The sequence below is a fragment of the Akebia trifoliata genome, chromosome 12 (genome assembly GCF_017979445.1).
Source record: "Akebia trifoliata isolate Shusen 1 chromosome 12, ASM1797944v1, whole genome shotgun sequence".
Classification (NCBI taxonomy): Eukaryota; Viridiplantae; Streptophyta; class Magnoliopsida; order Ranunculales; family Lardizabalaceae; genus Akebia; species Akebia trifoliata.
In genome coordinates, this window is record NC_141386.1 from 35,018,172 (window position 1) to 35,044,579 (window position 26,408).

The 26,408-nt window shown below is 36.2% G+C and overlaps 2 protein-coding genes across 3 annotated transcripts; one reads left to right on the forward strand and one right to left on the reverse strand.

The window, feature by feature from the left end:
* The first annotated feature begins 155 nt into the window (after window positions 1-155).
* On the forward strand, window positions 156-9,231 carry LOC147389866 (protein SGT1 homolog B-like). The gene is made up of 10 exons (XM_086419270.1): window positions 156-459; window positions 3,606-3,675; window positions 4,555-4,679; window positions 5,697-5,865; window positions 5,992-6,088; window positions 6,205-6,270; window positions 6,699-6,840; window positions 7,954-8,039; window positions 8,179-8,283; window positions 8,941-9,231. The coding sequence occupies exons 1-10, from the start codon at window positions 300-302 to the stop codon at window positions 9,046-9,048; spliced, it is 1,128 nt and encodes a 375-aa protein (XP_086275396.1). The 5' UTR covers window positions 156-299; the 3' UTR covers window positions 9,049-9,231.
* On the reverse strand, window positions 8,941-25,885 carry LOC147389867 (uncharacterized). Of its 2 annotated transcripts, XM_086419268.1 has the most exons (16): window positions 25,520-25,885; window positions 22,103-22,175; window positions 20,783-20,848; window positions 18,699-18,764; window positions 18,504-18,586; window positions 17,540-17,591; window positions 16,724-16,795; window positions 15,698-15,765; window positions 15,560-15,608; window positions 15,348-15,432; window positions 15,155-15,256; window positions 14,940-14,991; window positions 13,439-13,490; window positions 12,828-12,944; window positions 11,831-12,739; window positions 8,941-10,484 (listed from the first exon to the last, which is right to left on the reverse strand). In XM_086419268.1, the coding sequence occupies exons 1-16, from the start codon at window positions 25,726-25,728 to the stop codon at window positions 9,729-9,731; spliced, it is 2,811 nt and encodes a 936-aa protein (XP_086275394.1). In that variant the 5' UTR covers window positions 25,729-25,885; the 3' UTR covers window positions 8,941-9,728. The 2 variants fall into 2 exon arrangements, with proteins under 2 accessions (XP_086275394.1, XP_086275395.1); XM_086419269.1 differs by lacking the exons at window positions 18,504-18,586; window positions 18,699-18,764; window positions 20,783-20,848; window positions 22,103-22,175; window positions 25,520-25,885 and adding an exon at window positions 17,154-17,324 and having other exon boundaries at window positions 17,540-17,579.
* Between the last annotated feature and the right edge of the window lie 523 nt (window positions 25,886-26,408).

A 26,408-nucleotide genomic window follows, 5' to 3' on the forward strand; every position in this document is an offset into this window, starting at 1 on the left:
ATTAACCCAGCTTAGATTCTGTCTTTATGTCTATAAATAATTGGAATCGAGTTTGCAATCTGGCTTCCAGGAGTAGTGGATAATTACTCACAAGTCATAAACTTATCCTACGAGTCAACCCAACCAGGTCTTCGTCGTTCATGGTTTCGAAGAAATTAGAAATATCCAGAAACCTCACAAAGCGTAGTCTTTTAAACTTCTTCTCTATTCTTTTCCCTCTATTCCTTGTTCTCTCTCACCCTAAATTATAAAAGCAAAGCTAATTCTTTGCTCTACTCACAATCGATTCTCTATCTCTAATGGCGACCGATCACGAAAAGAAGGCGAAAGAGGCCTTTGTAGACGATAATTTCGAGCTCGCAATCGATCTTTACACGCAGGCTATCGACATGGATCCTAAGAATGCAGATCTATTTGCAGATCGCTCTCAAGCCAACATCAAGATCAAGAATTACACTGGTATCTAAATCTACTCCTCTTTCAGCTTCATTACTGTTCTGTGTTCGAGTTCTGTAAAAGTCAAGGATTCTTATTGAGATCTTTAGTTTTTTTGTAGTAGTAGTATTTTTTTATTTTTTATTTTGTTCTTGATTGGATTTTTTTTTTTCTGGTTTAAAACTGTGTTAGGAACCTAGGTCCTAACGTGCCCACTCAGACGAGAGAAAGGGCGATCTCGAATGCTCAACACACCAAGGATTGATTTAAACAAATATTCTTCATTAATTGATAAAGGGATTACATCAAATAAAGAGTCGTAATCCTAATACGTACTCAAATCAAATACCTACTAAATCAATTAATTATACCGATAGAATCCTAATAGAAATAGAAATAAAATCTAACTAAAATAGAGTCCTAACAATGCCCCTCTAAAATGACCATGCCCCTCTAAAATGACCATGTCTTCATGGTGGAAAAGCAATTTCAATTGGACTATTTTCGTCGTCCACCTCATCCCGTCCTTCTAACAAATATATTTACATCTTTTTTACATCGCCTAGAATGTAATGTTTGTTGCAATTAAAGCATAATCCTGTCTCGTCGTGCGGGTGTTGTTTTCATCTCAAGAGGATTTTTGGTGTGTATTTGGCCATTGGTAACCAATCCCAACATTGGTTGATCTACATGTTCAAGTCGGAACAATTTCTCTTCTTGTTGCCTTGCCAGTACCATGGCTTCTTAGAGATCAATAGCCTAAACATTAGTACTTCTTGACTAATTTCATTGCGTAAGCCTTGAATAAAGGTTCCCATCAATGCACGATCAACCATCGTTCAACTTGATTGGCCAAATTTTCAAATTCTTCTCAATAACCTGCAACAGTTGAAGCCCCTTGCTTCATCTTGGTGGGCAAACTGTCCAAATTTTCGAAATCCACAGGTCCAAAATGGTTTAGCATAGCTGATGTCATATCCCTCCATTTAGAATGCGTATGAGTGCGGCTATACCACTGATACCACGTCAAAGCTACGGCTTCCATATGGAAAGAAGCCAATAGAGTTTTTCATGTTCAGCAGTATGATGGTAAGCAAAAAATTGTTCCGCTTTGTAGATGAAGTCAAGAGGTTCGAGCCCATCAAATTTTGAAAAATTGATTCTTGCGTACCTTGTTTGAACTCAACCTTCAAACCGGTCTTCTTGCACTCAATTTAGAACATGGTCTTCAATCAGCACATCACGATTACCTACACTTGATTCTCCATCAACAGATTTAACCGTACAATCAGGAAGATGATGTGCAGGTGGGTGTTTTGTATAGATAGACGCTCAATTAGTTGTCGTATCTGCTCCCGATCCTTCTCTAAAGTCTGTTGCATGGCTGCAAGAATGGATTGCATGTTTTCCATAGATCCTTCAAACCGGGCCACACGTTCATCCATGATTTCAAGTTTTGATGGTTTCTTTTTTTTTCCCCTTTTTTCTCTTTGGCATTCCTCAATAAAAACCGCTCTGATACCAATTGTTAGGAACGCAGTTCCTAACGTGCCCACTCAAACGAGAGAAAGGGCGATCTCGAGTGCTCAACACACCGGCTTGTGTAAAAACATAGATCCTTCTTTTTTTCTTCATTAGTTGATAATGGAATTATATCCTTTTATAAATAAAGTGTCATAATCCTAATAACTTACTAATTCTACTCTTACTAAAATACCTATTCAAATCAAATACCTACTAAATCAATAATTAATCCCACCGATAGAATCCTAATAGAAATAGAAATAAAATCTAACTAAAATAGGTCCTAACAAACTGTTTTATATCTTAATATACAAGTTGAAGAGTCTAAAAGAATGAAAGAAATCCCAAAAGAACGTGGATTGAGATAATGAAAGCAGAAATCTTTATGTAAATTTACTGCTCTATTGGATTGCAGTAGTTTGCTTGTATTGCTAGATGTAGAAGTCTCTACCCCTCTCTCACCTTCATTACTGTTCTGTAAACTTCAAGGATTCTTATTGAGATCTTTAGGGTTTTTTGTTTTTTTTTTTGTTGCTGTAGTTTCTTTGTTCTGGATTAGAGTTTTTTTCTGGTTTAAAATTTTTTTATATCTTAATATACAAGTTGAAGATTCTAAAAGAGTGAAAGAAATCCCAAAAGTGCATGGATTGAGATAATGAAAGTGGAAATCTTTATGTAACTGCTTTATTGGATTGCAATAGTTTGCTTGTATTGTTAGATGTAGAATTCTGCTTTTATGTGAGCACTAATCTTGCATTGGGTTTGAAGGAAGACAAAATAGGATTCATGTTGCCAAACAAATTTTGGTAAAGGTATAGATGATGATTTTTTTTTGTAGAATTTTGATATGGGGTTTGGAAAGGTATTCTTAAGATCTTGTAGGAGTTTTGCACCAAGATAGCTTTTATGATTAGGAAGGGTTCTAGCCTCTAGGGCCCGCTTTTGGGAGGATCTCTTGTGAGGATGCTCGCCCCTTTATGTCATAATTCCCTAGTCCTTTAGTCCTATAATTAGATTTATGTTTTGAATTGGGGTGATCTTTCTTGGGATTTTAGTTTCAAAAGAAGCTTCAATGATTGGGAGATTGAGTTTATCTTTGTTCTTATTGGGTGAATCTCGGCTATTCCCTTCTTTCATGTAGACAATGAATGATGGTTGTGGGCCTGTGGAAGGGACGGGAGGCTCATGGTTAAGCTACAAGGAGTTAGAAGGAGAAACTCAACCACATCTGTGGTTTTCTGAAGAAAACAGAGGACTTGAGGAAGGGATTTTTGGTTGCAGGAGTTAATTACAAGTTGAAGCCATTAACAAAATAATAAAAGCCATTAAATAGATTACAGAATAGAAACCTTTAACATGTTGTCTCAAGATCTTCCACTTCGAACACTTCCAGTGAAACCTGAACTCTGCAAGAGTTACTTTTTAGTGATACATTTTGAAATATATCATTGTTTATTTAGGTATTGCTTCTTTCTCTTCTCTTTTCCCAAATATTATAGCCTGGTTCTTGGCTAGTTAAGATTTGCATCACATAGACTTCTAGTTACTAATATCTACTTGATAATAATTAGAATTTGTTCCTCATTACCATGTTTATCATTTGGTTGCTAAAATTGATTGTTCATCCATGCGCATTTTATGAGCAGAGGCAGTTGCTGATGCAAACAGAGCAATAGAGTTGGATCCTTCGATGGCTAAAGCATACTTGCGTAAGGGGTGAGGACCTTATATTATTTTGATATGATATATATCTGCTTATGTTTCAGCTTTATGAATTAGTTGAGTTTGTTGGGTAGGATTTGGGTAGAGGGTTCCATATAAATGTCCAAACCTTCATCTGCAATAATGTCCAAAAGCTCATTTACAATTTAATCAATGGGTTTGTGTCTGCTTGTTACCACTATGGCATGGTAGATCTTGCTTTTATGTTATTTCAGGTTCATGTCTAGTTGGTTTGGTGTAGTCCGTCTGCTTTTACAATTTTGGAATGAAAAACTTCTTTGGTTAGAGATTTCCTTCATATCTGTTGTGATTACTACCTATGGTTGAACTTTAGGGCATGTTCTAGAATCTAGTAATTTGAGTTAGCAGGGTTCACACTTGTTGGTTCAGAACTTCAGATTTTAAATGTCTTCCAAAACAGAAATTTTGAACCAGAAAGTGGGTGCTAAAGACCCAAAAAAAGAAGAAGAAATAGAGCCAACACATGGCATTTCCAAACTGGCCAAGTGGCAGTACTAAAATCAACCCTGGGGGCCCCACTTTTCAAATTCCCAAACATTGCTTTAGGGTTAAGGTATGAGTGATTTAAGTCCTCCAGATACCTAGTCTGATGAAATCATATTTTTAATTGTTCTATCATAACACCTTGTTTCACATTTTATGATCTGCTATGCTATGTTGATGTTTATTGTTTTTATCATCTCCAAAGTCTTATTTCAAAAATATCCAAGCTTTATGCTAATGAAAATTTGGCTTCCATATTAACTCTTTTTTTCCTTTCTCTAGATTACCATGATTCTGATTGTCAGTGACACTATTCTCTTCATATCACTTAAATGATTTTATATCACAAGGTTTCATTGATGTCTACAGTGCTGCATGTATTAAGCTGGAGGAGTTTCAGACTGCCAAGGCAGCCCTTGAAGCAGGTGCTTCCTTGGCACCTAGTGAGTCAAGATTCACCAACTTTATTAGAGAATGTGATGAACGCATTGCAGGTTCGTATTTTCTTGTAATATAAATTCATCGCTTCAGTTATTGGATAAGAATTATTGTTTCATTCAGATCACTATATGCTCCACATGTTTTAGAAGTAAGCTGGATCTTTTACCATTTATATTCTTTGTGGTTTGTCTATGACATCTAGCACACCACAACTGTTAAATCTTTTCACTTGTAATTGATGAACCGATACTATATCATGACACTTTATTAGACCTGGTTACTTATGCTGGCTGCATATTGTTGTCTTTGACTTATAAATGTTGGTTGTTAGAGATAAATGTTGTTGATTGGATTTCTAGAGGCCATTTAGGATGGATTGGCACTTCTTAGATTGAAATGGAGCTGTACTTGGTTGAACATGTATTGTGATCAACTACGCGTATCCTCCTATATACTTTATGTAACTTTATTGGTTGAATGCTTGTTTATTCCAGTTTTCTTTGTTGTCAATTCTAAATTTTAGAGGCCATTTCTTTTTCACATTTTCATGTGGGTAGTACCTTCCTGGCCATATGATACCCAACTGTAAGATCTTGATCTCAACCTCTACGAATGGATCTATAGTTCTCCATTTTGTAGTGATTTGTTTAAAAGGCACTTCCAAAATAAAATTTTATTTGAGCTGCTCAGTTAACCAGCCAAGTTTGAGACCAACCCGATTGGATTCATTAAGTGATGCTGCCTGAGGAAATCTGCCATGATTTTGGCTGGTATAGCTGTTGTCGAACATTGAAAAGAGAAGAAAAGAAAAGAAAAAAAAAAAAAGGTCCCCCCCTGGCCCTGTCCTCCACGTGCATGGAATAAAAAAACACCCAAATGCTGTTTTATACTCCATACAAACATTTGCCCCAATTTATTGTAACTTCATGAAGTTTTCTTCATGGTGATCATTGGTTCTGGTAACCAGTCCTTTAGAGGTAGATGTGTTCTTAGTTTGTAATTTTCACTATGTCATGTTTTGGTTTTTTATATTTTCTATTATCTTGATAGCTTTTGTTTTGTTAATTCAGAGGAAACTGCTGATCTACCAGAACAATTGATGCACAACACCCCACCAACTTCTGAATCCCTTCCATCTTATTCATCAAATTTAACCGCCACAACTGTAACAAATGGTAAGCTGACAAATGATATATCCCATCAGCCTACAGTGTCAACTTTGCCAAAACCAAAATACAGGTAGTTTGCCTTTTCCCATTTCAGTATTTCAAAATTGGGGGAAAAAAGCCATAACATTTTAATGGTTTCCAATCATACCGGTTGCTCAGAGTCTTTACATTTGTGATGTCCATGATGGTCACACAGGCATGAATACTACCAGAAGCCAGAGGAAGTAGTTGTGACGATATTTGCGAAGGGCATACCAGCTAAAAATGTGACTGTTGACTTTGGTGAACAGATAGTATGTTTCTCCCTTCAAACAATTCATATCATGCTTTATTAATTTGCACTCATTGATTTTGCAACTTGATCTCAAGATTATTATTGGGCTAATAAGCTTATGTGATTACCTTGCAGATAAGTGTTACAATTGATATCCCAGGTGAAGATTCTTATCATTTTCAACCTCGCTTATTTGGAAAGGTACTACTGGTCTTGGGCATTCATTTTGAATAGGCAATTTTGTAATCGTTTACTTGTCATGCATAGAGGGATTCTTCATGTTTGGCGCACAGTTGATTTATTAGCATTGTCTACCTATACCTCTGTTTTTATCTGAATATTTTTTTGTTCTAGTATAGTAGTATTTCTTACCAACTCTTCTAGAAAACACAGGACAGCTGACATAACATATCAAAAGCTATCATTACATGTGTATTTAGTCTTGAATGTCAAAAGCATTCTTCTCTTTAGGTTGTGTAATGTGTCTCCTGCATTTTTCTCTTCTTTACCACTCCAACTTCCTTAGTGGTTTATGAGCATATCTTTTTTATGGCACTTATTCTGGTTGTAATTTGGATGGCTTAATCATTTTGCTTTTGGTGTTCGGTGGTTGGTTTTGTGAAAAGCAGATAAAACCTGAAAACTGCAGATACGAAGTTATGTCTACCAAAATTGAAGTTCGCCTTGTGAAAGTTGAAGCTCTCAACTGGACATCTCTGGAATTTTCTAGTGAAAATACAGTTCCACAGAAGATAAGTATATCATCACCAGGTAGGTAATTCTTGTTTAATTTATGTGCTCTCCTGATAGGGTTAATTGTTACAAGTTTAATGTGTGATCATGTTTTGTGGTGCCCAACCTTAGTCGATGCAAGCATGTGCATGTGCACCTCTGCACTTGATTTATGCTCTGAAATTTCGCTTTGGTTCAGCTATGCTTTTGTATATATAGCATTATGGTTTCATGCTTTGTTTCCTTTGATTTTAAATGTCACCGTCTTTATTCTCATTGATAGTAGTTGCTTAAACTGATTTATGTTTGAGTTCCCATTCAAAATGCAAGAACTATTTCTTGCATTTGATCTTCACATAAAATATTTGTTAAACTATGGTTTACTTGTTACTTGATATGGTATGGTCCCTAAACCCATTTGCTGAGTTAACTTCATTCCATAAATTTCAGTCTACCACCCTATTCGAAGCCTTGTCCCAAAGATTTGGGGTCAGCTGAACAAATCATTCCTTCATTCCACTCTATCCAGAGCCACATCTTCTTTTATTAAAAGTGTGTGTATATTGCTTTCACCATCTCTATTTACTCCTTTTGGGTCTTCCTCTTGCTCTTTTAGAATCTTCAACTTGAATATTTTTTTCTCACTCGGACAGTAATCAATTTTTGTTGAATATGCCCAAATCATCTTGGACGACATTCTATGTGCAATTTATTGACACGATGCTTGTTCATTGCTAATATTCAGCTCCAAGCATTGCTGGTCTTATTGTTGTCTTATAAAAATTTTGTTTTGGTTGGAATGCATATGTCACGTTGCACTCTAAAAGCACGTCCCCACTTGAACCATCTAGTGGGCAACATATTCCTTATTCTCTTCATCCATATTGTATAATATAGGCTCATGATCATGGTAGTGATTACCTCAGAGTAGTTTTAGACCATCAATTTTTACTGCCCATTCCTCCTGGGTGTTCGTGCTAAATTTATGCCCCACATACCTTGTTCTTTCTGATTATTCCAAAATCGTTTGACTTCAATGCTAGTCTCAATTATAGCACTTGTAGTTACTGATGGGAAAAACTGTCTATACCACGTATGCTCTTCGTCTGATGTTTGGAAACTGATAATTTAGCATACCTTTGAACTTAACAGGTCTTGAACGTAAAAAACAAATATATCCATCTTCAAAATCAAGTGCTGTTGATTGGGATAAGTTGGTAGCCCAATTGAAGAAAGAGGTTTGTCCACAACTTAATAGCTTGTATGTGAGGTCATCTTCATTTTTAGGAAGAGGACATTTTCATGGCTTTACTTCATTAAAGCTAGTTATTATTCAATTTATCGGTTGGTTTGAGATAACGTTGATCGGACTTTCAGGAGAAAGAAGAGAAACTTGAAGGAGATGCTGCTGTGAACAAACTTTTTCGTGAAATATACCAAGATGCCGACGAGGACACAAGGAGGGCCATGAGCAAATCTTTTGTAAGACAAATTGCTCCCTTGCATTTCTACTATATTAGATTGTAGAAGAATGCTCAGTTGCGGAATGGTGTGGATTTTTTGTGAGAGTAAGGAGATCAGCCCATTCTAAAACTTCTAACCCCATCGAAAGTGGTTTATAAATTGATTAATCATGTACCGTCAATTTTTATTGTCAAATTGTAAACCACTTTTTATGGGGTTAGAGGTTTCGGAATAAATCAGTCCATTCTGAAACTTCTAAACCATATGGGGCAAAGGTTGTCAAATGAGGTTGCCCCTTGTCCCATATACATGCAACTTGTGCAAGCTAATTTTCTTTTGCTAAGGAGCCATATCACCTGCACCATTTTTTTTTTTTAATAAGTATAATATATTGCAAAGAGGAAAACAGAATACAAGGAGGCCAAGAAAGCCTCACAAAGAACAAGAAGGAAAAGAAACAAACAATATCACCTGCACCATTGTTGTAGTAGTTATAACACGACACACATAAACACTATAATAATAATTTTTTTTTAAATAATAATACCCAGCGCAAGTTTTGTGAGTTTTAGCAAATTCCAATTTCATTTGCTAAGGCTGTTTCATTTGCCAAAGGAGCTATTTAAAAAATATGTATATCTTAATAATTGTTTCCTTATTGGTATCATATTACAGGTGGAGTCAAACGGGACAGTTCTTTCAACAAACTGGGAAGAAGTGGGTTCAAAGAAGGTGGAGGGCAGTGCTCCCGATGGCTTGGAGATGAAGAAATGGGAGTACTAAATACTTCCTCTGCACAAATTTGTGCCTATTTTTGTTTTTATTATATAGTTTGGATGGTTTGTTGGCTTGGCTGTTTTGAGTCGAATTGCAATATTCAGGGATTGGATTTGTGTCTTTTTTTTTTCTTTTCTTTTTTTGAGACCGCTAAAAAATGCTAAATTAAAAGTACTATTCAATTTTTTATTTTTTTTTGGTCCCTTTTGATTTTCTTTATTGAGGTGCATTAGGCATTCCATATTTTGTGCAAGGCATCTTCAAAGAAGTGCCTAAAATGAAGGAAGAAGTGAAGAAGATGCAAATGAAGAAAAATTGTTAATTCTTTTTCACTAAAAAGTCCTCGTTGGGAAGCGAAGTACCTCTTTTTTAATATATTTTTTTAATTTTTAATATATAAAAGTAATTCAATGATTCTGATTGCCTTGTATATGAGCTGTGCATATCACATTTTCTTTTTCAAAGGCATGTCTCCTAGTTTTCTAACCCAAAAAAGAAAAAGAAAGAAAGCTGACAACAAATGAAAAAGAAAGAAGGTTGACAACAATTGTGGAAACTGCACTCACCTATGGCTATACATCCCCCACCTACACATAACTAACTTTACAAGATGGTGATGACCCAACTCAAAAATGACTGCCCACACGACAGACAACAAGCAGTAGTTATGCATGCATATCTAGTGATCATTTAGGTAGAAAGCCCAAGCTCCCGGGCCTACCAGTTGTATCAACAGTCCTTGGGTAAGACTGTTGCAGTGGTGGTGGTGGTCCATGAGCATTAACGTTATTCGCAATGAGCACCTGCAGCTGTGATGGAACACTGGGAGCTGAAGTCAGATCAGGTGGTACCCTTGCAGCTTGAGCCGGTTGTGTTGGTTGAATCATGAACTGGTTAAGAGCGGCAGAGTAAGCCCGACCAGACAAGCTTCCTCTCATCCGCCCTGTGGGCTGCCAGTTCTGCTCCGATGGCAATTCTACCAAGTCATCAACCCCTGACATGGATTGCACCATCTGTTCTCCCATTGATGTTCTAAGCCCATCGATGGTTGCAGGGTAAGAGGAGCCTCCTGTTCTAGTAGGTGCTTGGAGTTGAACTGGTACTGCTGGCGGTGGTCTTGCCACCTGGGAAACCCGCTGAGCCTGACCAGGAACCATAAACCTACTGTATGGACTCGTCATGCTTCCTGATGCCTGACCACTGACACCTTGTGTTCCGCCTTGCTGTATTGGCACTGGAGAAAAATGAGTAGTGGGTCGCATCATTGTAGGCTGGCTCATGGATAGAGGTACCCTTTGGTTTGGAGCTTGCAGACGCTGGGAATTTTGACGTTCAGATAGAAGCCCAGAGGAACCTCTGTAAGCAGCTGGGTTAGCTGGAAGGCCAACAACCTGTTGTACTGGTTGACTTGGAATGTAGGGGTGGTCTCGGTGATCCCAGTTCTGCAAGGGAGGAGGTTAATGTCAAAAACAAAATATTGTAAAGTACAGAACATAGAATTCGTGGGGATTACTTTTGATGATTTTGTTTTTAGATGGAATTCTTTATGTAATCTCTAACAATCTAGCTTTTCTTTTTCTTGTTGTCCCTTATGAGGCTTTCTCTTTGTAATCTCTTTTCACTCGTTTTCAATATATTACACTTATCAAAAAAAACAAAAAAAAAAAAGGTGTTAAACTAACAGAAGTGATCGTGCTTGAGTGAGGACATGTGAATGATTGGACAATAGTTTTGGTCTTAATTTCCCTGAGTAAACAATTTCACCTAAATTCGTATAAAACTGGAAAAATGAACTACATATGATCCAAAAAGAAACTAACAGATCTCCTAAGGTTCCCAAACTGGGTCAACTAAGAAGCTAAGTAATAATGGTAGAGATTTAACATCTTCATCTCTACTATGATTTTCCTTGAGCATGGTTTTTTCGATTGCCCAACATTCAACTCCACAAAGCATAGTTGGTCTTATTCTCATCATACATTTTTTTTCTTCCTTTTAGTTGGATTAGGATGCATCATCACAGAGCACCCATAACTCATAAGCACACCTCTCTAGATCTATTGATAAGATCCTCCAAATCTCACCATCGTTACAGATAATAGAACCAATATACTGAAAATGGTCATTTTGAGGAATTTCTTGGTGATCAATCTTTATTGAACCTTCTATATATGTCCTAAATATAGTTGTACCCCATATGCTCCGTTTTCACCCTACTTCTGAAGCCCTTGGCGTCCAAAGGAGCTCTCCAACATCCATACTTCAAGGTTTGTGTTGACTCTCAAATCTCATTGATTAGCACTACCTTATCTACAAACAAAATACACCAAGGAACCCATACTTAAATATGAATGCATCATCAACAATTAGCAAACAGATACAAACAATCCCTTATGTGGACCATCAATAGTTTGTGCAGCTTGTATCTCTTATTTATTCTTATGCAAGGTTATTAGGGTACTTTTCTCCGTTAGTCTGCCACAAGTCTACTGGAGTACCATCTAATCCTAAGGTCCAACGTGTTTTCATTCTCTGCACAATGGTGAGTGCTACACATGCAGGGAGAGGGACCAAGCATTAACGAGTCTCACCTGGTTATGTCCCACACCAAAAAATATACCAGATTAGATGATGCCATTTGACCATCCAACCAAGTTAACATTTGATTTAGGAGATCTTAGATGAAACAATACAATGATGGGGTGGTTGATGGCCCACTTACATATGCACTACATATAATATTATATGGACATAAATCTTTATAGGAGAAATCGCTAACAAATCGAACCTGTGGCATTGAATGATGCTGCATCGATGAAGAAGCCATGTCTGTATGAAGAGAATTAACAATTGATCTGGATAGCTGTTGCTGTCTTTCAGCTTCACCACCGGGCACACTGAAGCCATTAGTAAGCGATGCCATAGGAGTTTGAGAAGTAACTGGAGAGGCACCATTGGGCACCAAGGAATTTAAACTCGTTCGTGGCCGTTGATGTGAATTGGGTGTTTGAGATTGAGCTGGAAGGGCCTGAATTGCTATTGGTGTTCTGCTGACATGCCTAGGTATTGATGGCCTCCCAATTTCACTGTTGATAAGAGAATTCCCAACTTGAGTTGGCTGTAACTGCAAATTACTGGGAGTCAAAAATTGACTTTGTGGTAAAGAGCTTGCGGCCTGAGTGGCCAGACGCACATCCACAGGTTGTCGATTAAGTACAGGAGAAACAGCATCAGTTAGAACAGGAGTCATCATTAAATTGGTGGAAGGAGAGTCAGAAACACTAGGGGCTGCTGACCCATGAAGGGCAGAACCCGGGAAGAGAATTCCTGACCAGAAATCATCTTCTATTGGAGGAGCATCATTTTGAACAGCCTCAGATGTATAGTTTTCCGATGGCACATTAAGATTCAAGGGAACTGAATAATCTTGAAGAATATCCTTGAAAGGTTTCCTATCTTCAGTTTCACAAGTATCCATTGCATCATTCTCATCAGTTCCTAACACGGTAAGATCCACAATATTAGCTTGAGTGTTGGAGAACACCGCAGATTCATACTGCTCAGATCCATCTTGCTGCTCATGGTTGAGGGTCTTGTCATGTAGATTTGTTTGGTCTTCGCTTTCTTGGACAGGCTTCCAGGATCCATCAGCTGTGATAATCACATCAACAACATTTTCTCCTACCTCTCTCAATACCTGAGCCAGAAAGAATGAGCTCATTCAAATGGGAAGAGTCCTCTATGATTAATGCAAATCTAGAAAAAGCAAAAAAAAAAAACCTTACTCTAGCCATATTCTGATCGATGCGTACGTCTGTGTAGCAGACAGACTGGTTACAATGAGGACATCGCCAGGATGGCCGCCTTAAGTTTATTTGAATAAAGTTCTCATAATCAAAGCACTACATAATCCACACAAGTAGTAAGAATAAATAAGTAAATAAATAAATAATGGTGCCAGTGTAAGGTTCCCATCAGCTAAGAAAGTAAGGACTGTGTAACAACCGAAGAGGGACATGTCATGAAAATACAGGGGTCAGACACACCATCAGATGGTCCTCATCTGAGAGTTCACCTAGGCCTAAACTTGACCTGATTGGAGATCCCAAACTGAAGAATGAGATCAATCAGAAAATAAGAATTACTTCCCAGTTTCCGCACAGAAGTTCTCAGAGTTTTCGGACTCATCTACAGGTGGATCCACTCCTGCATCTGACATAGACACTGTTATAATGTTGCTAAACGATCCTTGAGAACCTACATGACATGTACCTTAATTTCTCCTTCCTTATTTTTACATGTATAGAATCTTATTAGAAAAAGGAAATGAGAATAGGAGGTCGACTGGACCTTCCCAATACAAGGAAATGTTGCTGATTGAGTGTAGAAATCCCACCTGATGGTGTTTGCAGAGATGTCCTTTAACTGGAGTTTTAATACGTCTGAGGCTGTAAAATAACAGAAAAGGGCAGATCAATTAGCTCAGCATTAACAACAAAAAAAAAGGGATGTCCTTGGGACAGAAAATTGAGAGTATAATAAAAATCTAAATTTCATCTCCTTTACCAGAAAAGGAACAGAAAGGACCAAAAGAATTAACCACCGTTATTTGCACAAACAATCACTTATCAGCTCCTATGCGAGCCTAGCAGTAAATTATAGCACATATAGAATTCTTATCTGTGTATTTGGTAAAAATGTTAAAACAGCTTCATGTTGATTTCAGTTTTCAACTAATTCATGAGATTTAGAAACCCCATATGATTTTTAAAAGGATATCACTGAGGTAAATTTATATTTAATCTTATATATACAAATACTAAAATGCAACACAAGTCATTGGGAGAAACATTAACATTTACACGCTCGCACAGTCAAATTTATTAAAATGAAACATTAGGGAAGCTGAACGCTAGATTCTCAACACTTACTATAGTTTGCATAGCCTCCTATTAAAAATTTTAAATATTACATTTAGGAGAACAAAAATATATATATATTACTCACTATTGTCATCAAGATGAATCCAAAAAACTCATGATGTTGAGGGGCCACTACTGATGTGTATCTGGAGCATGTGTTATGGCCTTCATTGTCATCAATTTTTTTTTTTTTTTGTTTAAGTATAAAGATTTTATAAATAAGGATAATGAGAAGAGTACAAGGGAGGCCGGGATATTATCAAATGATGTCTTATACCAATAAATTGTGGTCAGAAAGAACATATATGTCTTGACCATATAAGACATGAATGGATTTAGTGGAATATCCCAAATACCTGCCTATTGATTTCAATAAGTTGGTTAAAGATGGCAGTGCTAAAGATCAGAATGTATGATATCAAGGCAACCGTCTCCTTTTGTTCACTCTAGCATCTAAACCGTTTGCTTAACCTAAAAATTGCATTAATCTGCAGTCTAGTTCAAGGATTTGAGATTAGCAATGTCGGACGACAAGTCATTTACCCTATCCAATGCACAGATTACACCATTATTTTTGTGAAAGCCTCTCGTGAAGCACATTAACAACTGTGTTTCTTACTCTCTAACACTGAGAAGAACATTAGACCATATAACTTATGGACACGAGGGATTAACAGCAGGAAGGAGTCCATTCAAGTTGTGATGGAAGTGGCATATACACTTAAAATGAAGTATCTGATTAGGGCAGCACATATTTTGAAGCATCCAGGTAAACATAGGATTCAACATGTTCATAGACTTATCAAATCCATTACTGATTTTACTATAATGCATTACAGAAAATTGAAACTATAGTAGGAAAGAAACATTCCAAAAACATGTAGGTCAAGTGGAAGCCAATACAATTATAAAAGTGAACAATCACTTAAAAGATATGGAAAAGAAAAGTTTTTTGCAAAAGATATGAGAGCATACCTTATAGGACAATTAAGTGATATGCGTGACGGGCCCTCAATTATCTCAGAATCTATGATCAAATAAGACCAATTAGTATGTTAGTCAAATCTGAATATCCTTTCAAATCTTACTATTTTAATTAAATATGGAGCAAATTCAGGTGGAAAAAAAAAAACCTAGCTTCTCATTTTGGTTTATCCCAAACCTTAGGAGGATTGATTTTTCTTGCATACCTAATTCAAGTGCAGAGGCAAGAGGTTGAACATAATCTTGTAACTCTGGTCTATTGGAGAATGGTAGTACACTCATAAAAGCTATGGCTATAATATAATTACCTGTAAAATGATAACGGAAACAATGGGTCAAAAGGCAGATTAAGAAATAAAACCAGGATAGCTACATGTAGAAGCTCGTACTCAAACATACCAGTAAAGTTCCCAATAGCCTGGAGAAGATTTGTTCCATATTTGAGCATTGCAGTCACATCCGTTGGAAACTGCGGACCATTGTCCTGATCCAGAAAAATGGAATATAATAATAATAATAGTAACTAAAGCCCCATACAATTTGCACCAAATTTTCCTATAGAAAAAATGCTGGCATGAAATCATCAAAAAATAAGAAGGAACTTCACTAACCATTGAAACATTAGTCCTTCTTTCTACCCCCCTTCCATTTAATAAGAAGCTACAAACATAAGACCAACAAAGATGATCAAAATAAATATACTATAAATTAACTCAACAAAACTGGAGGGAATAGGAAATGAGTCATACTTCACTTGGGATGGGTTTATGATACAAGAGGATGTTGATATGTTATCTGTTTGAGCTACAAACAACCTCTGTAGGAACCCCCACAACAACAACAAACAAAAAAAATAACTTCCATTAGCTTCTTTCACTTGAAGGAAAGTATACAGAAAAACAAATAGGAAGCACATTTAAACAAGAGAATCAGACATGTATAACTTCGTTGGATTGTTTTACACACACCCATGCGCACACACACACACACACAGTAGAGAAGTGGAGTGTTGAAAGGCAACTGTGCGATATTTGCACATGAAAGAAACAGAGAAGTGGTGGTTCAACAGCGGTGAGAGTGGTGGTGGTGGGCAGGTGGCTATGTTTGCACTTTTTTCGATAAATTTTTGTATAGGGAGAGAGTACAGAAGTGGAGTGTTGAACCCTAATAACTTATAGTATTTAACCTGATAAAATTATAAACATAATCCAATAAGGAGATACAAATATAACCCTAGTTTCCATCTGTTGCAGCTACAATTCATTGAAAATGTCTTCTAGTTTTAATTTTTAAAACATGACTAGGTAGATAAATAAACAGGTCGATTGGGCTGTCCAATGAGCTTGCACCCCAAGATCAAGCCATGCGGTTCATCTTAAAAATTGTGTAGCACAACCTGGATGATCTGGGCTTAATTTCCTTATCCAAGCCTGATCAAGCCAACCTTCCCAACGACACCCCTTGCATAAATAAATAGTCTGTATGGAATAAAATTACCACCATAATTTTGTTGGAGCTTCTCTTATGAAAAATACAGGATGGAATATCTTCTTGACTAGCAAACAACTAATTTTTTGGTGATTAAACTATCTATCCAAAATATTTATAATAATAAAAAATAAAAAAATAAAAACATGTTTACATTTCTATGTCAATCAAATCAACATGTAATTATTCTATTCTAGAGCTTTGCAAAAACAATGGAGTCAAGAAACAGAATTAGCTATAAAAAAAACTGGATTACAGATAAATCAATGACTACTGGAGATGCTTACAATTTTTTCGTGTGGAACAGACACCGTGTTTTTGGGGATATGGAAATCAACCACAAAAGCCTCAAATCCAGGCTACAAAACAAGGACAAGGTTAATCAAAACATTCAATGATTCACAATTCTAAAAAATCCAGAAATAACATAAATACTAACAGAAACAAGTAAAAAAAAACAAATGAAATGTATCCTAAATGAGCTGCACCACTTCAAATGCAACTTGTCTTTTAAAGCAGTATAAATGGCTTTTAAAGCAGTATAAATGGCAATGCAGTTGTCAAACTGGACAGCCCCAGGGTGAGGACATAATGGCTTTGCAGACCATAGATGACCCATCCATTAGTCAATTTGGGCTCCTTTTTTCCCTTTAATAGATGTAAAGATTTTATTAAATACTAAAGAGGAAGAGGTCGAGAGGGCGGCATACAAATTACTTGAAAGCAGAAGAAATACAAGTTCATCCACCATCCATACAAATGGATATCCATCAAAACATTGTCTTCAAAGACGACAGCTAAACTCCTTAAATAGTTTGCCCTTTGCACCCAAAGAACATAAACCCGGGAATGCCCCTTCCCTTAAAAAGCTCGACCATTCATCTCCTTCTGGATTGCCCAGCAAATGGAAAACAAGGTCAAGCTCCATAAGAGAAGAGAAAAACAGTTCAAAAAACCAAATTATAATTATGTCAAAGGTTACAAAATTTTCATGACAAAATTTCATGAATTTCATTAGGTAATCTTTCAAAGTTCACCTTTAAGCAGAAAAAATAAATAATGGGCAGTCCAATTTTTTTAGTTATAAAATAAAACCAACTAACCTTGACTTCAAGAGATGCAAGTACACGACCAATCTTCATTTGGGGAAAGAATCTGCAAAGTATTAAAGAAAAAATTTCAAGTGGTTACCCAATTAACTGAGTAATTAAAATTCAAGAATCCCTGTAAAATCAAGACATTTTTTATGGGTAAGCTGGACTTCAACCCATGACCCCAAGGTTGCATTCCAATTTGTCAACTAACTGAGCTATGAATCAAATAGAGACATTATAAAGAACATACAGGAAAAATGATAGCAAACATCAAGTCAAGTCAAACATGCAATGATTCCAGACTTGTCCAATTTGTACTTCCTAAATAAATTGCATGTTCTATATATCAAAACAAAATATCTAATTCATGTTCATGTATAATCACTAAAACATGGATGCTAAAGCAGGGCGCTGTATAAAATTTGCACTGAAGTTACTGTCTCCTATAACTTAAAAAGAGCCCAATGTCAATTCAGTGATGAAGGGCAAATCTCTCAAATTAAAGCAAATGTTACTCACATCGAACGTGTTGAAACAGCCATAAATATGTATGTATAATCCTTTCATGTTGAAATCATAATTTAGAAACGTGAAAAAAAGGACTCACTTGGTAAAGACAAGCATCAAGAAATAAAGGAAGAATATGTGCTATGAAATAATCATGACTGCAGGCTTGTCAGAAAGTACTATATTATACCCCCCCCCCCTCCCAAAATCCACCCACCACCCTATTAGAATGTGTAACAGTCACTTGTAAATCTCTGATTGAGCACCAGTACAATTTGCACCATTTACTAATAAGCTTCCAGTCTATTCATGCCAAACATATTATATGAATAAAAAAACCCCAGAAATGTAGAAAAATAGCTATTTTATATATTAAACAAAAACAAGTAAACGATTAGCAAATTGAGATTTTAAACTAGTAAGGTTCAAAAGAATGCTCTATAAAGCAAGATGTGATAGTTCATACCTGGACAAAATATTTGAAATAATGGGAGGAGGATTGCTTGGTTCAATGCTGATATCCCCTGGGTTACAGAAGGTCTTCCCTATCTAAATATCCAGAAATTATATAGTTAAGGACACCTTTAGTACAAAAGTCATAATATAGAAATGACTGACCAGGGAGAGAACATAAAGATAGAGAAAAAAAATGTTTACGAACCTCATTTGCTAAGTTAATAAGTTCGTCCGCATCTTTAACAAGAAACCATCCACTCTTACAAGCATTCTACCAAAGCAAACAAAATATCAGTAAAATATCTCTTGCAGAGAGATAGATAGATATGTAAGCAATACCTATTGAACTCTATTGGCCTAGGGAAAATTTGTGCTAGAAGCACAAAGGAGAAAAAAAGATTCTCACTTAAGTTAACTAATCTTGACAGATCATGTATTAGATATGAAAAGGAAACAAATTTTTAACAAAGATGTTAACAAAGAAAAACATTACCACCATAAACAGCTGACGTGAAGCAAAACCAAGGAATATTACTACAAAACTGATAAGATTCAGAGAAGCAAACATACAAGTGTTGCTAATAGTGCTTTGACTCTAAAAGTTCCAGTAAACATTCACAATGAGTTCCTCTTTTCTACTAGAAAAAAAAAAATTCATCATCATCAAAACCTCATCCAAAGATTTGGGGTCGGCTAAATGAACCATGTTCCTCCATTCAATTCTGTCCAAAGCTACATCTTTTGTCCTCGAAGAAATGTGATCGGAAAGAACATTTATTATTAAAAAAATGCATCACTTCAAGTGGAATTACAGGCTATTGAGCCCCCATTCAGCAATAACAGTACAAGGTTTCACAACTAAATAACCTAACCCCCATAAAGTTAGCTTCCCTAGGAATGACAGCACTTACGGAGCCCAAATATGCCACCAAAAGGAAGACTTCAACTTCAGCATTTGGAAAGCAAGTAGCAGTCTGCTTCAATAACATGGTTGTATAACTCATCCAACTTATAACTGCCTATAGTTGACTAACATAATAACAAGGCTCTTTAGGCAGGAATACTAGTGCTTCATAATCAAAATAAAATATAACTGCTGCTTAGCCAGAATCCTTTACCATCAGAAGGTTGAGCATTTTTCTTAACCGTGTATTTTTTGCAGCCTCAGGGTGTGTTCATATAGTTTACATCAATCACAGATCAATGAATTATTGCTAATTACTGCACTAAGCTGTTGCCCTACCTCCAGCAACAAGTGGATAACCTGATAAAACTTTCTTTCATCCTAAGTATAAACCCGGGGACCAGGGTCAAAAAAAAAACATCAACAAAAAATTGGAAATCCCACAATATCATTTGCACTATTTTTGTAGACAAAAATTAAACAATCTTAATAAACTCATTGGAAATTTTTGTCTTCTCTCACAAAAGTTCGAGAAATTTCTAAGGAAAAACATTTAGTTTCAGAGTTAAGATTATCAGCATCTTCTAAACTACCCATTGAGCCTAATTATAAATCTCCAACATTCCAAAGTTTGTCACTTGTTGTGTGAATATCCAACCAAATTCTCATCATCATCTAGACCTTACTCCAAATATTTGACAGTATATGAACCCCACATCTAATAGTTGGAGTGAGCAAGGGCCCACCTTTTATTGGTCCTAAATCCTACATGGGGGCATACTTCACCAAAAGCAGAATTAAGAGTTTGACTGCTACCACCAACTCTATAACTCTGGAATAATGGAAAAGAGCCACAAAAAAGGAGCACGAGATTTTACCAGAATTTTTTGACTTCTATTATAGGGTAGGAAGAGGCAATCAACATCACTGTCGAAGCCTTATCCCAAAGATTTGGGGTCAGCTTAACAAATCTCGCTCCTCCATTTTACTCTATCCAGAGTCATGTCTCCTATTATTGAACATTTGTTCATATCCACTTTCACAATCTCAATCCACATTCTTTTGGGCCTTCCTCTCACTCATGTAGAACCTTCAACTTGTAAATTTCTTCTAACATCTACTTATGCTTACTAAAGAGAATGAGACTTATGTAGTTTCCTACAGAAACTTATGTTCAGTGTTGAAACGACCATCATTATAAACAAAACAATCCTTTACATGATCCCCTAAAAATATTACTAAAATAGTGAACAAGAATGGAGATAACTATTTCAAAATAACGCCAAGATGCAAAACATATTAAATGGTCAAAAACACACTATTGTTCATGAAAACTGCATTATTTGATTACAAGAACAAATATTTCAATCACATACAAGAATTACCTTTACAGAAATCATCAACACCATAATAGCAGCTTGAAGGAAGAATTCATTCTTGCGTTGATAAACCTACATTGGGTAAGATATCCAATAAAAAGTATGACCCAGTGTCAAAAGATAGTTTCAGCATATTAATGAGCACACAAAAACAGTTCATAAATAAAAAATCATCATAATTCTTGAAATATCGAAAAAAATAATTAGTTGAAGCAACAGATTTTTGAAGGAAACAATGTATGTATGATAAGATTGCATGATAATCAAATAGGACAAAAAGGTCAGAATTGATTTTCCCATCATGGAACATACCAGATCATAACTGGTACCACAGGAACCAATATTGCATGATGGCCATGTTCTATGAATCAATGTTAAACAGACATTCAGGATCAGGAGTTTGTCACAAGTGTGTAGAAATGGCTAAGTTATGTGTTATGTTTATGTTAGATGAGTTCTAACATAATGATTAGTAGTATAGGCATGGGAGTATCTTTTAATTATGAAAAAAACTATATAAATAATGAGAGGGGCTGATCAACCCTAATCTCACGTTTTCTTTCCCTAATCCCTTCTCTCTTCTCCATCTATCTTCTCTCTTCTCTCCTTCTCTATCAATCTAATTTACAACTTCGTATCAGAGCACTTCCTTGAGCCAAAGGCTATGGATTCCTCTAAGAGCAAGAATGTTGTAAAGGTTAAAGGATGGAAACCCCCTTGAAGTGGTTGTCTTTGGTTTTGCAACCATTTGAGAACTACATTGCATTCATGTGAAGATTTGAAGAGGGCCAAACTTGAAGAATTGACTGTGACAACAAGAGATTTGAAGATTCTATAATGATTTTTCAAATTTCAACCTTGAGGACAATGTTGTTTTTCAAGAAGAAGAAGAAAGGATTAAGGTTTTGATGGAGAGGGGGGGGGAGGATTTTAGGGTTAGGTCTCATTTTCCCATGGGTTTAGATGGGAAAGTGAAATTCATACTTTGTTGGATTTTTGGAAGAGGGTGAAAGATCATTTTTCATGCCAAAAATCAATCAAACACATAGGAAATGAGATTTTCCATTGAAAATGACTTTCCCACCTATTTTCCATGTGCAATCAAACACACCCTTAAGAACTTTAAGAAAGCACCACATTTTCACATAAGTGATTACACACTATTCATATGTAATTATTATTAGAATTTCTAGACATGCTTTAAGTTATTTGAACTTGTTTCCAAAAAAATATCAATTTTTAAGTAAAAAAATTACCATATTTGTAAATCAGTCTCTACAGGTGAGAATTCCAGAACTTGAAGACTTTCATAAGAACATAACTTACCTGTTTCAATAATTGTGGCAAATCTTGGGCTTTGTCTGGAACCTCATTGTTTGCAAATGCATAATCAATACCTCTGTAATCATCAAGGAAAACATGGTAAGGCAGAGTGAGGGGAATCTGAAAGCACAAGCATCATTAGTGGACTTATGTTCTACTGGGATGAAGTTATACAAGCAACAACACAAAAACAGGTCCAATATAATACAACTAAGAGCAAGTCAAACTATCAACTACAGGTAAAAACATAGAAATAAAAAGAAGTAACAGACTAACAACTGACTCAGTACCAAAACTCAGGTGTGGAGATGAAATCTGAAATAGGAAATGCAAAATATAATTGCGAAAATTTTATAAAAGGAGAGAGAGAGATGTGTGTAAGAAATTAGAAATGAAAAGCAAAGAAATGAGATCAAGGATAAAGCAAATAGAAGTAATAAACCAAACAATTCTATAAATTCAAGAACCAAGATGCCATGGTGGATGCTAGGAGGGATGCCACATGGCCCCCCAACTGCCATTAATAAAGTGAGGGACCATGTCAAGCATGAAGAAGTGACGACCAAAGAAAAAAGAAGGAAAGCACGTTGTATCGCCCATATGTAGGACTCTACGCCCAATCAGCTATTCTATCAGCAAATTGGAGCACATATCCTGATGAATCAGATGTTAGACAAGGAATGTCAGTTCATGAGTCCGTTCAAACCTGAGTCCATAAGAAGGGAGAAAAACGAGGAGGACAAGAAAGAACAGTGGTGGAATGTCCATTGTGCATGGTTTAGACTATCACTAGAGCCCTAGCTCAAGAACTATATATCTTTTAAAGGCCTTATCCACTTCTGCAACAAAACAATATTCTACAAGTAGTTATCATATTCTTTCCAACCTCAAGCTCGTGGTCTTATATTCCAAGTTGCATTTCGATATTGATGTTGATGGAAATTTTCCCCATGGGACATTGATGGTGTTTGTATTATTTCAAGCACCAAAAACAAAAAGTGGTGGTTTGATTCAATATTTTGGTGTCCCAATGAAAGCTACTCTGTCTTTACACGGGAAAAAAGGAAAACAATATTAGAAAATAAAGAAAGGTAATGCAAGCTTCCATTATACAATGATTGTAATCTTTTGAGCAACAACTACTAAGAGAGGAGCCCCTATCAAAGAATGATCTATCACACTACCTAGTGCTCTAAATGGATAGACTTTTGCTGACATTTAGTCTTCCTCCTTAAGAAATCAATTACATGTCTCTTCAATCTTTCATCTAAGAAAATTTTGCCTTGGGCAAACTTTCTGAACCTTGAAGGAAACGAGCCCACGTGGGATTTGGGATTCAGGAGAGGTTTCAATGATTGGGAAATCCAGGACATTGTTGATTTAATGACTAATATTGACAGAGCTCACAGGAATGTCAAAGAAGAAGTTAGGATGGAGTGAACCCATACCAAAAGAGCAAACTTCATTGTTAAGTCATTTGCCCAGGAACTCACAAAGCTCAACAACTTTCCTAACCAATTCCCTTCGGCTACTATTTGGGATTCGAAAGCCCTACTAAGATTCGATTTTTCATTTGGCTTGCTACTTTGAATAAACTACCCATGCTTGATCTGCTTATCTCTCGAGATTTTGTGACTCTTAAGTGTTGTGATCTTTGTCTAGTAGTCAATGGTGAGTCCGTTGATCATGTTTTATTACACTATGAGTTGTCCTCTATCTTACGGAGGCATTTTTTTTTGTCTATTTGGGATTGCTTGGGTTCTTACATACACTAATTTTTCTCTTTTTCTGAGTTGGGATTTGTCAAGTTCTCTAAGAGATTGAACATTTTGTGGAGATTAGTTCATTTTGCCATTTGTTGGGGAATATAATTGGAAAAGAAGGGGAGAATTTTTGGAGGGGCGATCTAAAACTTTAGTGAGATTGCTCTAAACATTTTGGGGCGTTCGTTTTTTTTTTTTTTTGTGTGTGTAAGTTATACCCTGATTTTAAGAGCGTCTTCAATGAAGATTTTGTCTTCCGATGGGAGACTTTAGTAGATCGTTATGAGTTTTTTGTTTCACCTCGACCGCCTAGTAAGTCTCTTTTGTATTATGTTCCTTCGTTAATAAATTTACACTCATCAAAAAAATAAAAATTGAAACATGATAAACCTGACTAGCAAGGTGACACAAGGAAGAGTTACTCCCAACTATGTCGCAAGAATAATGGTGGGCCAAATTGAGAGAGAAAAATTAGTTTAGCTATTATATTAGAGGGAAATTGAGAAAAAGGCATCTTACCCAAACGCTTGTCCACTCACCAACCAAAAAAAATTTAGAGGAACTAAAAGGCTACAAGGGAAATTTCATACACTAATGCAAAGTAATATCCTTTGCCAAGTTCTAACAAAGACTATTTATAAAAAAAATCAAACCCAATAGATGAATTTAAATATCTAATAAACTACTCTCATCCTTCTAAATATCAAATGCATAATTCTTCCGATGACTGAAGCACCCGTAAACCCCATCGCTAACACTCTAACTAGACCACCAACATGGTTTTGAGGACTAAAACAACAAAATCTTGTAAAAGGTCCATAAACAGCTCTTGTAGATCTCAAAAATCCATCAAATCTTTTTATCGATAATAGCATAAAGTTAGAGTTTTTAGGAGCACTGTATCATTGTCTCCCCTCATTTTTGTTCATCCATTGATTGTGATTTCAAGTGGATCTTTATTTTTTAACTTACAACATATCCAACACAACCGTTCAATTTCTGGCACTTTGGAATGCATAACTAAGTTTACCCCTTTTTCCTATCCCACTTACTCGTCACGAGAAAAAAAAAAAACAAATTGAAATTTGAAACTTAGAGCAAGTGAATATGGTGATAATGAGCATCTTCCCTTAATTGGGTCTAGGTTTCTTTATCCCTGACAAAGAGCAAGACCATTTCGAGGTATAATTCCATTTACTTCTTGTGGTGCGTCCATTTATGCAAGAATCAGAATCAGAATCTAAATCAAATCGTTCAAGAAACCCCTAAACAACTAAAACTCGGGTGAAACAAAATTAAACCAAAACCACAAAGAAAAATTAATGCAGAGAAATAATTTCAAGCAAGGAATCGCCAGTTTACACAAAACAAAAGCAGTAAATCTTCCTTAAACAATCGCTACACGACATTATAGCAGAAAAAGGAAGAAAACAAAAATAAATAATAAAAATCTAAATTTCATAGTGGATATATTGCACCAATCCATGATCTTCTAATACCCTAAATCACATCCGTAAAAACTAATTTATTAGCAAATCAAAATGACACTCAATCCGGATTATCCACACAGAAATCGAAGAATATTAGTGTGTGAGAGTGTGAGTGTGCGAGAGAGAGAGAGAGAGATCTAGGGCAGAAGCAATAACTACAACCAAACCTGGCTAGAGAGAGACAGAGATTGAAGAACTCGGTAGGGTCGGATCGCTGTCCCGTCCGAACGTGCATGGCCAAGCGATCCGCCACAGCTGCAACACGAAACGAGTTCACCATTGATGCAGACATTGCGGTCTGCGCCTGACCAGCTGCAGCGCCACTAGTTGATGTTGATACGGTTGGGGTTGGTCGCTGAGGCATCACCCCAGCCATCTCTCTCTCTCTAACTTTCGCTCTTTGATTTGTTTCTTTGCTGGTTCGCGCCTCCCTCGCAACAAAGCACGCACGTTTCCTACTAAGAAGTTTGATCAATTAGCCTTTAATGTAACTAAGCTGGTCGACGAATGGTTAAGCAGCAAATGCTCCGCATGCCATGTGTTGTCGTAGGGAATTCATTTGTACTCCCAAGATTGCGTGACTGGACATTTATCGAAGACGGTGATGAAATGATATTTCCTAGAGATCTCTCCAAGGTTCTGAAAATCTTTTTATTTTATTGATCACTTGTATTTCTCTTCCATCTCAGCCGTTGAACCCTATATAAAATTCAAATCTTTCAATTTTTATCGATGTTTTAAGAGTCCCATTGGCCTTGGTAAGTCGGGAAGGATTTCACCCTTATTGAAGTCCTTGGTCTCACCTGCCATCATAAAAAAAACATGATGCTTCGGGTTGTAGAGGAAAAAATTCTATAAGCTTTGGAAAATTAATATTTTTCACTCTGAATTTTAATTTTAAATTTGGGAGTTAGGTGAAAGTTCGATAGCTGTCTTTGATTAATCTCAATAATAAAAAATTGATTTTTTTTTTACTAAGTTTTTCGATAAAACTTAAGGGTTGTGATTTTGGATTGTTGATGTGGTAATCCACTTGAGCAAAATGACTCTTAGAAA

Bases quoted from the DNA above. Each gene is read 5' to 3' on its own strand.
- LOC147389866 (XM_086419270.1), top strand. From the start codon at position 300: ATGGCGACCGATCACGAAAAGAAGGCGAAAGAGGCCTTTGTAGACGAT. The intron at 3,676-4,554 runs GTGAGGACCTTA...TGATGTCTACAG, and splicing joins AAAGCATACTTGCGTAAGGG to TGCTGCATGTATTAAGCTGG. The intron at 6,841-7,953 runs GTAGGTAATTCT...TGAACTTAACAG, and splicing joins GATAAGTATATCATCACCAG to GTCTTGAACGTAAAAAACAA.
- LOC147389867 (XM_086419268.1), bottom strand. From the start codon at position 25,728: ATGGCTGGGGTGATGCCTCAGCGACCAACCCCAACCGTATCAACATCA. The intron at 18,587-18,698 runs GTTCGTAAACAT...CTGGATATTTAG, and splicing joins TTATTAACTTAGCAAATGAG to ATAGGGAAGACCTTCTGTAA. The intron at 15,433-15,559 runs GTTAGTGAAGTT...TTTCTGGATCAG, and splicing joins GAAGGACTAATGTTTCAATG to GACAATGGTCCGCAGTTTCC.